Raw genomic sequence first — 9,298 nt, 5'->3', positions numbered from 1 at the left:
CCCCCCCCCCCCCCCCCCCCCCCCCCGCTGGCAAAATGAATCAGAGGGAGGAAAGTGGGGAGAGGGGGGGAAAGAGTGGGAAGGATGTTTTTCCCGGGACGATATTTCTGCCTTGCGATTGTGGTGGGTTTAAAAAAAAAGAAAGAAATCCTGACTGTATGAATGTTAATATTTCACTCTTGGTTTGTTTTTTCCCCCCATTCTTCCTCACAGAGGACTAGAACAGTTTGCAGCCCTATCATTCTATGTTCTAAGTTTTATGTTCTCATTTCAGTGCAACTTATAACGTATGCTTCCTCTTCCATTTTTTTTTTGAACTTGAAGATTTCAAGGAGAAACTGGACAGCCGTTTGTCTGGAATGGAATAGACTCTTCTGCTTGAGCAGGGGGTTGGACTAGAAGACCTCCGAGGTCCCTTCCAATAACACTGTTATTCTGTTATTTTCTCCAATTTTCTACAACCTCCTGGAGTTATGGCTGTTCCATGACCAGAGGTTTTCAAGACAAGATTGGACAACCCTTTGACCAGGATGGTCTAGGGATCTCCTGCTTGAGCAGGGGGCTGGACTAGAAGACCTCCAAGGTCCCTTCCAGCTGTCTCATAAGTATCATTTTAATGGCCACAGAGTTTTGCTGAGCAGGTGTGAATCGGCAGATTGTGCAATATTTCTAAACGTCTTGTCTGTTTTGATGTGTTCACCGGCCAAGCTTAGATGGGGGAATGATATAAATTTGATTGATAATTAATTTAAAAAAAAAACCATTGGTGCTTCCAATCCATCCTTCGCTTTGTAGGGCAAGGAATGCTTTGAGTGTCTTTTCTTTTCTTTTTTTCTTTGCCAGGAAACAAAAGTTGTGATTAATTGCTTGTGGGCGATGAGCAAAAATTCTCAGAAGCGGTCAAGAGGTATTTGCAACCAATTCCTAAATCCTTCAATCTGGTTTTTGGGGCGTCTTCTGGATCCATCAAGAGGAGGGAAAAAAATGATTTGACAGAATAAGGAAGGTGGCAGTTATGTGGGGTTTTCCCCCCCCCCTTTTCATATGTGTGGATGAAGCTGGCAAGAAAACACATTTTTTAATCTAAAATCCTCGAGGGAAAAGTCTCTTACACCCCAGACACCGCTTAGAAATAATTGCACCGGGAAATGCCAAATATTTTGACAATATTCTGCAGGAATACAGGCGGTCCTCAAGTTACGACCGAGCCCAAAATTTGTGCCGCTAAGCGAAACGTCGGTTGAGTGAGTTTGCCCCCATTTTACATCCTCGTTAAGTGAATCCTTGCGTTGTTGTTTTTTTTTAAGTTAGTCACACGGTCGTTAAATGAATCCGGGCTTCCCCGTTGACTTTGCTGGCTAGGAGGTCGCAAAAAGGGGTCACGTGACCCCTGGAAGACGCTGCGACCGTCGTAAATACGAGTCAGTTGCCCAGCGTCTGAATTTTGATCATGTGACCACGGTGGGGGGCGGTATGCTGCAACGGTCGTAAGAGCGAACAACTGTCATATAAGGGGGAAATTTCCCGACAGGGAGAACAATTAATCCGTGGAACGACTTGCCTCATGAAGTTATGGGTGCTCCATCATGGCAGGTTTTCAAAAATAGACCGGATGGACTGTTTGACCGGGATTGGTATCAGGTCTCCTGCCTTGAGCAGAGGGCTGGACTAGAAGAGCTCTGAGGTTCCCTTCCAGCCCTATCATTCTATTCCTCGTAACGGCCTCAGCTGGTGAAATCTGAGTCTGTCCATTTATCAGAGGTTTGTTAAATAAACCACAATTCAAACTACGTGCAATAGCAAAAGGTGGGTGGCATTTAATGGCCAAAAAGCGAGTATTGGATGAGGATGAAAAAGAACAGAAATGTTACATATTTTTTTTTCCCTATCGCAGCCCAGTTGCCAGGCAGACAATAGCGAATATGAGTTCCTTAACACAGTTATACGGTATAAATAAATAAAATTTTTAAAAAAATTAAAAAATCCCACAGCAATGAAACTGCAAAATGCTTATTTTGAAACACACACACACAGAGTGAAAAAAAAATTGCAAGTAAAGTTATCAGTGCCTCAGCCTCCCCTTTGGAGTACCGTTTTGCTAAGCCCCTGCCATTTTTCTGCGCACAAATCGCTTTTTCCAATAGGCACCGTGCCCTTTTTATCCGCCTTTTAACGCAGGCCTCTCCCTACAAGCCATCATTAAATCATTAATGATGAAATCGATTTATTTTTTTTTACACTGCCCGGCTTCCACACAACTCCGTTAGTCACAAGCCGCCCAGCAAAAAAAATTCAGAGAATTACAACTTTGCAAGTTAAAAGAGGTTTTGGAGCAAATTCTGCATGGGTTTGGAAACGGAAACCGATTTAAAACCTCGGGGTTATTCATTCCACAAGAAAAATAAGACATCTCAAAAGTCAGAGGACGGGGTGCAACGGGATGGTTTCTGAGTGGTCTCCTTTTCACTGCTGGCAACCCCAGAGTAGAGGAGAAACATCATTAAGGGATGGCAGAAGCGAAATTATCACTTCTCAGGCCAAAAAAATATATATATATACAAAACAAAACGATTTCTGCAATTTTGTTTAGGGACGAATCGCATTGATCCTCTAATTTCAACCTTGTCTAGGTTTTGGACTACATATCCCAGCAACCTCAGTCAGTCCGAGCCGTGAGGAGGGATGATGGGAGGTGTGGTTGAACGAAACCTTTAAAGAACAAAAGCAAATTTTTATAGGTTTGGCTGAACTGGCAGAGTTTAAATCAGATCGGAGGTCGATAGAACAAATTTCAGTCGTTCTGTCTTGAACGGGAGATAAAACACAGATAGTCCTCGGTTTACAACATTTCATTTAGTGACCGTTCAAAGTTATAACGGCGCTCACGAAAGCGACTTATGATCGTTTTTCCTACACTTAAACAACTGTTGTAATATCCCCGGGGGGATTGAAATTCAGCCTCCTGGCCACCGACTCGTATTTACGATGGTCTTGCGGTGCCCCCGGGAGGGTGGTGGGGTCACGCGATCCCCTTTTGCGACCGTCTGACCCGCAAAGTCAATGGGGGGAAGCTGCATTCACTTAACAACCGGCTGACTAATTTAAGAACTGCGGTGATTCGCTGAACGACCGTGGCCAGGAAGTTCGTAAACTGGGGCAAAGCCCACTTATCAAGTGTCTCGCTTAGCAACAGAAATCTGGGGAGTTAAGGAGTACCTGTAATAACCAACATCTGGAGCACCCCTGGAACACCTTCCTGGGCATTGACAAAATCCCTCTCGGTCAATTGCAAAAAGGCAGCTGGACGCGGAAGAGCTGACATCCTGCAACGGGACCTTTAACTCCATCACACAACCACACCGGTGTATCCCAGGTCCTTGGGAAGGACTGGAGAGGTGCACAAAAAATGCAACATCCAGTTTATAAACATCTGGCAGCCGCTGCAAAGCGCTCTCCATTTTAAATGAATTCATCTCATTTTAATCCACCCGGAGTTGATTCGGAAAGCAGATTTGATTCTCCCCCCATGTGACTTTTGTGTCAAAGAAAACAAGATTAAAAAAAGGGGGGGGCATTGATACGGGTCGCGAAGGAGAGACAACGGAGGGCTGCAATTACACATACACACACACACACAAACACACATACCCCTCGTGCACAACACACACACATGCCCCTGAAGGTGAACCCTGGAGATATTGAACAGTAAATGCAACCTGCCTGATCTCCCGTTTTACTGGCATGGCAAGGCGGGAATCTGTTTATTGCAGCTATCTAGAGAAGATCTGTAAAATGGGCACAGTGACTGAGTCTTTATCTGCTTTCCAAGCAAGCAAGGCAGAGATTGTGAGGACTTCCTGGAAGGGACGGCCGCAGAATTAAAAGCCAAAACATTTCATCCACGTGCCGGGATCTCGGGCAGAGTATAACAGACCCTGTGCCGCCGCCACCGTTCCGGGCGTGCGAAAACTCTTTTTATTTTTCTAGCGGATAGAAAAGCGGAGATCGATCTCAGTATCAATAAAGGGGAATCTTTGTGGCTCAGGGTTGAAAGGGTTAGGGTCCTGGGTGCTCTCTGAGCTTGGGGGTCTCCCTGCAGACGTTTCATCACCCAAACTGGGACCATCTCTGATGATGTTCCCTAGTTGGGTCACGAAACGTCTGCAAGAAAAGCACCCAGCTCAGAGAGCACCAAGGACCCCACAGTCCTCCTCCTCCTCCTCCTCCTCCTCCTCCTCCTCTTCACAAACCCCTCTAGCACTGATCATGTTACCTAGTTTGGGTCATGAAATGTCTGCAAGAAAACCACTAAGAACACCAAAGACCCCACAGTCGTCCTCCTTCTCCTCTTCCTTCTCCTTCTTTTCACAAACCCCTCTAGCACTGATGATATTACCTAGTGCGGGTCACGAAACGTCTGCAAGAAAACCACCCAGCTCAGAGAGCGCCCAGGACCCCCCCGATAAATCTCAGTTTGGGGGGCTGATTTGGGAAAGACCCGCCTTCAAAGTCCTTTGAGACGTTGCTGCGGATAGACAATGGGCCGGATTTTAGGACTCTGGACCGAGGTTTCATTTGGGGTGAGGTGGGGGGAATGGGGCAAGAAGGCCACCCCTATCCCATCTGGGGTTGGGCATTCCCACGAGGAAAAGGAAGCCCCCCACCCAAAACACCAGGACACCCCCCCCTCCAACCTCACAGAGCAAAACAGGAGGCGCCCTGACACTTGACTTACCGTCCAGGTGGCCGATTTGGCGGTGCTGGATTGCTGGAAGGTGACCTCGAAGTGGTGCGGCCCCGGGTAGTCGGTGTTGGAGGGGATGATGGGCGCCGGGGACATGGTGTCAAAGGTCGAGCTGGGCTGGGAGTAGGGCGAGAGCGTGGGGACATTGGAGATGTGCTCCGAGCTGTAAGGCGTGGAGGCGGAGGCTCGGCTGTCAGCGGTCTGATCCATGCTCCTGTTTAGCAAATTGTACTGGGACTGTGGGGGGGGGGAGGAGAGGGAGGGGAGGAGAGGGAGGGGAGGGGAAGAGAAGAGGAGGAGGAGGAGAAAAAGAGAAGAAGTCAGGCCGTCAGTTGCAACAGGCGAGGGGGGAAAACCGGCGGCCCTACTGGGGCAGGGAGCGTGCTGGATTGTGCCCGTGGAAAGGTGCACCAGGTGTCTCCTTGGGAGGGGAGGCTCCTGCCAGCAAGCCACATACCTGGCTGGGGTCCTCCGGTGGAGGCTTTTCGCATTCCTCCCCCTCCCCTTCAAAACAAGCCCGTGCTTGCTCTCCACCCCGGTTCCCTTTCTTCCCTTCTTTTTTTTCCTTTTTCTTTTTTTGGTTTGCAAAGGGTGGAGGAGAAGGGTGGGCGAAGGGGTGCTGGGCAGCGAAGGGTGAGCGGGTGGGTGGGTGGGGAGGGGGTCTTGCACTACAGGGCCCACCCAGGAGGGTGGAGAAGGCTTGCAAGTTGGGAGGTTGGGGGCCGTCCCAAGAGAGGTGTCGGGCGGTGACATCAGAATGAACCTGGCGTGGCAGGATGCACCGGGCATAAGCTGACCGTGTAGCTTGCATTGAGGGAGGGAGGGAGAGAAAGGAATGGAAAGGAAGAAATGGAAAGTAAGAGGGAGGGAGGGAGGGAGGAAAGAAGGAAAGAAAGGAAGGTACGAAAGGAAAGGGGAAAGGAAGAGGAAGGAGGGAGGGAAGGAAGGAAGGAGAAGAAGGAAGGTATAGAAGAAGGAAATGGAAAGAGGGAGGGTGGGAGAGAAAGGAATGGAAAGGAAGAAATGGAAAGTAAGAGGGAGGGAGGGAGGAAAGAAGGAAAGGAAGGAAGGTACGAAAGGAAAGGGGAAAGGAAGAGGAAGGAGGGAGGGAAGGAAGGAAGGAGAAGAAGGAAGGTATAGAAGAAGGAAATGGAAAGAGGGAGGGTGGGAGAGAAAGGAATGGAAAGGAAGAAATGGAAAGGAAGAGGGAGAGAGGGAGGAAAGAAGGAAAGGAAGGAAGGTACGAAAGGAAAGGGGAAAGGAAGAGGAAGGAGGGAGGGAGGAAGGAGATGGGAGAGGGAGGGAAGGAAGGCAGGAGAAGAAGGAAGGTATAGAAGAAAGAAATGGAAAGAGGGAGGGAGGGAGGAGATGGAAGAGGGAGAGGAAGAAATGGAAAGGAAGATGAAGGAAGAAGGACAAGGGAAGGAGTGGGGAAGGAAGTAAAAGAAGGAAGAGGAAGGAGGAATAGAATGAAGGAAGGAGATTGAAGAGGGAGGGAGGGAGGAGAAGATGGAAGGTATAGAAGAAGGAAGAGAGGAAGGAACGGAAGGAAGGAAGGAGATGAGGAAAGGAGGGAGGGAGGGAAGGAAGGAAGGGAAGATGGAAGGTATAGAAGGAGATGGAAAAGGGAGGGAGGGAGGAAGGAAGGAAGGGAAGATGGAAGGTATAGAAGGAGATGGAAAAGAGGGAGGGAGGAAGGAAGGAAGAAGATGAAGAGGAAAGGAGGGAAGGAAGGAAGGAAGGAAGGAAGGAAGGAAGGAAGGAAGAGAAGATGGAAGGTATAGAAGGAGATGGAAAAGAGGGAGGGAGGAAGGAAGGAAGAAGATGAAGAGGAAAGGAGGGAAGGAAGGAAGGAAGGAAGGAAGGAAGGAAGGAAGAGAAGATGGAAGGTATAGAAGGAGATGGAAAAGAGGGAGGGAGGGAGGGAGGGAGGGAGGAAGGGAGGAAGGAAGGAAGGAAGGAAGGAAGGAAGGAAGGAAGGAAGGAAGGAAGAAAAACTCAGCATTTAAACGAACCATCTGCCCAGAGTGAGGCCAAGCAAATGCATCCTAAAGACTTTTCATGCTTTCCTCCGAAGCTCCATTCCAAACATTTTCCCGCTCATTCATGACCTGCTCCAGGCTGGTGTGTGTGTGTGTGTGTGTGTGTGTGTGTGTGTGTGTGTGTGTGAAGAAGTTGGGGATGTGGAGGGGGGGGGTCGTGTTTGCCAACCTGAGCCTGTCGCTGCCTGTGTCTCTCCTGACACACTCAACCCATCCCGGAGTCAAATCTGCCCTTGGCAAGTTTGCACAAGCCGGTTGCAGCAGCGTGCCCGGTCTTCCTGTACCTCCTAACCCATCTCCCCCCCCCATTTATGGGCTTCGGTGCCCCACTTCCCCAGGAGATCCTCCTGGGAGAGGAGAAAGAAGCCACCTTTCTCCTTGTGACTCAAGCCCGCCAGGAAACGAATGACCACGGTCTCCAGGGTGCTTATCACAAGCTGAGATTTATAGCCCCGCCAATTCCGGCCAGTCGCTCCACACAAACCATCAAAGGAAGCTTTGTGGGTTATCAAGATTCCTTATCTGGATCTCAGGCTGTTGGGTTTTAAGCCCCGAGGAGTTACGGTCAGAAAATAACCCTGGAAATTCAATTTATTTGGGGGGTGAAATACCTAGAGAAAAGCAGACAAGTTGATGGAGCAAAATAGGCCCCGATCGCAGCAGTCCGTTTAGTGACGGTTTCAGAGTTACAACGGCGCTGGGAAAAAAAAGTTTCTCGCACTTGGGAGCCTTGCACCAGGAGAACACCAGCACGTCTGAAGGCACGAGGTGACCCGTGCGAAGTCAACCAATTCTCGTTTATTTCTTTAACCGCAGTGAATCAATCAGGACTGTCTTTGAGTCAGAAATGAAGCGGATGGGCAGAAAGCCGCTGCCGGAGACCAGCCAGGAATTGCAAGGATGGCGGAAAGCTGTGGATTTACAGCTAAGTCGAGATGGAGATGTGTGAATTTTTGTATATATCGGCATCCCTTGGGCACTATCGATTATTAATCAGTTATTGATTAAATTGAATTGCTGTCAGTCTCCTTGTCAAGCCGCTCTTAGCAAGCTCTTCACAGCTTCCCTCCAGAGGTTGTGGGTCCTCCATCACTGGAGGTTTTTAAGAAGAGACTGGACAGTCACTTGTCTGAAACGGTCCAGGGTCTCCTGCTTGAGCAGGGGGTCAGACTAGATGACCTCCAAGGTCCCTTCCAGCTCTATTCTGATCGATTGATTGAAATGGTGCAGGGTCTCCTGCTTGAGCAGGGGGTCGGACTAGAAGACCTCCAAGGTCCCTTCCAGCTCTATTCTGATTGATTGATTGAAATGGTCCAGGGTCTCCTGCTTGAGCAGGGGGTTGGACTAGATGACCTCCAAGGTCCCTTCCAGCTCTATTCTGATTGATTGATTGATTGATTGAAATGGTCCAGGGTCTCCTGCTTGAGCAGGGGGTTGGACTAGATGACCTCCAAGGTCCCTTCCAGCTCTATTCTGATTGATTGAAATGGTCCAGGGTCTCCTGCTTGAGCAGGGGGTTGGACTAGATGACCTCCAAGGTCCCTTCCAGCTCTATTCTGATTGATTGATTGAAATGGTCCAGGGTCTCCTGCTTGAGCAGGGGGTTGGACTAGATGACCTCCAAGGTCCCTTCCAGCTCTATTCTGATTGATTGATTGAAATGGTCCAGGGTCTCCTGTTTGAGCAGGGGGTCGGACTAGAAGACCTCCAAGTTCCCTTCCAGCTCTTGCTTAATGATGGAGCGTCTAGTCCCCCTTTGGGCCCACCGCAGTCGTAAAGCGAGGACCGTCTGCCAATAACCTTGTCTGGCCTCTGCGGAATCGCGGCTCCCCCCCTCAGCCAACCCAGCGTCAACCTCAGCCCTTCGTTCAAGCTCCACCAGGCTTGGGAGTCGAGGGACGTGTCAGAACTTGGGATCTGAACCTCACCCACCGGTAACTTTCTGAAGTTCTGCCGTAAGAGCTTTTTTTTTTTTTTTTAAAGGGGGGGGGGGTGAAGAGCCCGCTGGGTTAGGGAGACCTCCGGTGTGTTGCGTCTCCCACAATCTCTCCAGTGTTCGGTGAGTAACGGCTGGAATTCGCAACAAGCTTTGACTTGCGCCGACAAAGAAACACCTCTTTTCTCCCCGAAAGTATGCGCGGGGCAACGAGAATAGAGTGTGTGAGTGTGTGTGTGTGTGTGTGTATGTGTGTGTGTATATATATGTCTATATCTATCTATCTATCTATCTATCTATCTATCTATCTATCTTTATATCTATATCCATCTATCTATATCCATCTTTATATCTATATCTATATATCTCTCTATCTCTATCTATATATCTATATATCTATCTATCTAGCTCTGTCTCTTTATATCTATTATCAATCCATCTATTCATCTCTCTGTATATTTCTAGCTCTCTATATTTATTATCTATTTATATCTCCCTATATCTATTATCCATCTATCATCCATCTCTCTCTCTCTCTCTCTCTCTCTCTCTCTCTCTCTCTCTCTCTCTCTCTCT

General features: G+C 48.7%; 1 protein-coding gene across 1 annotated transcript in view; it reads right to left on the bottom strand.

Moving 5' to 3' along the window:
• Positions 1-6,770, bottom strand: part of TP73 (tumor protein p73) — a 17,854-nt gene extending 11,084 nt beyond the window's left edge. Inside the window, exons 1-2 of the mRNA XM_015818867.1 lie at positions 6,760-6,770; positions 4,736-4,981 (exon numbers count right to left, since the gene is read on the bottom strand). Coding sequence (XP_015674353.1) covers positions 4,736-4,981; positions 6,760-6,762 — 249 coding nt within the window. The 5' untranslated portion in view covers positions 6,763-6,770. The remainder of the gene's footprint in view (positions 1-4,735; positions 4,982-6,759) is intronic.
• Between the last annotated feature and the right edge of the window lie 2,528 nt (positions 6,771-9,298).

Source organism: Protobothrops mucrosquamatus, unplaced genomic scaffold (assembly GCF_001527695.2).
Source record: "Protobothrops mucrosquamatus isolate PMUCROS unplaced genomic scaffold, P.Mucros_1.0 scaffold805, whole genome shotgun sequence".
NCBI lineage: Eukaryota > Metazoa > Chordata > Lepidosauria > Squamata > Viperidae > Protobothrops > Protobothrops mucrosquamatus.
The sequence above is the reverse complement of the archived record's forward strand: the minus strand, read 5'-3'. Positions and strand labels throughout refer to the sequence as shown.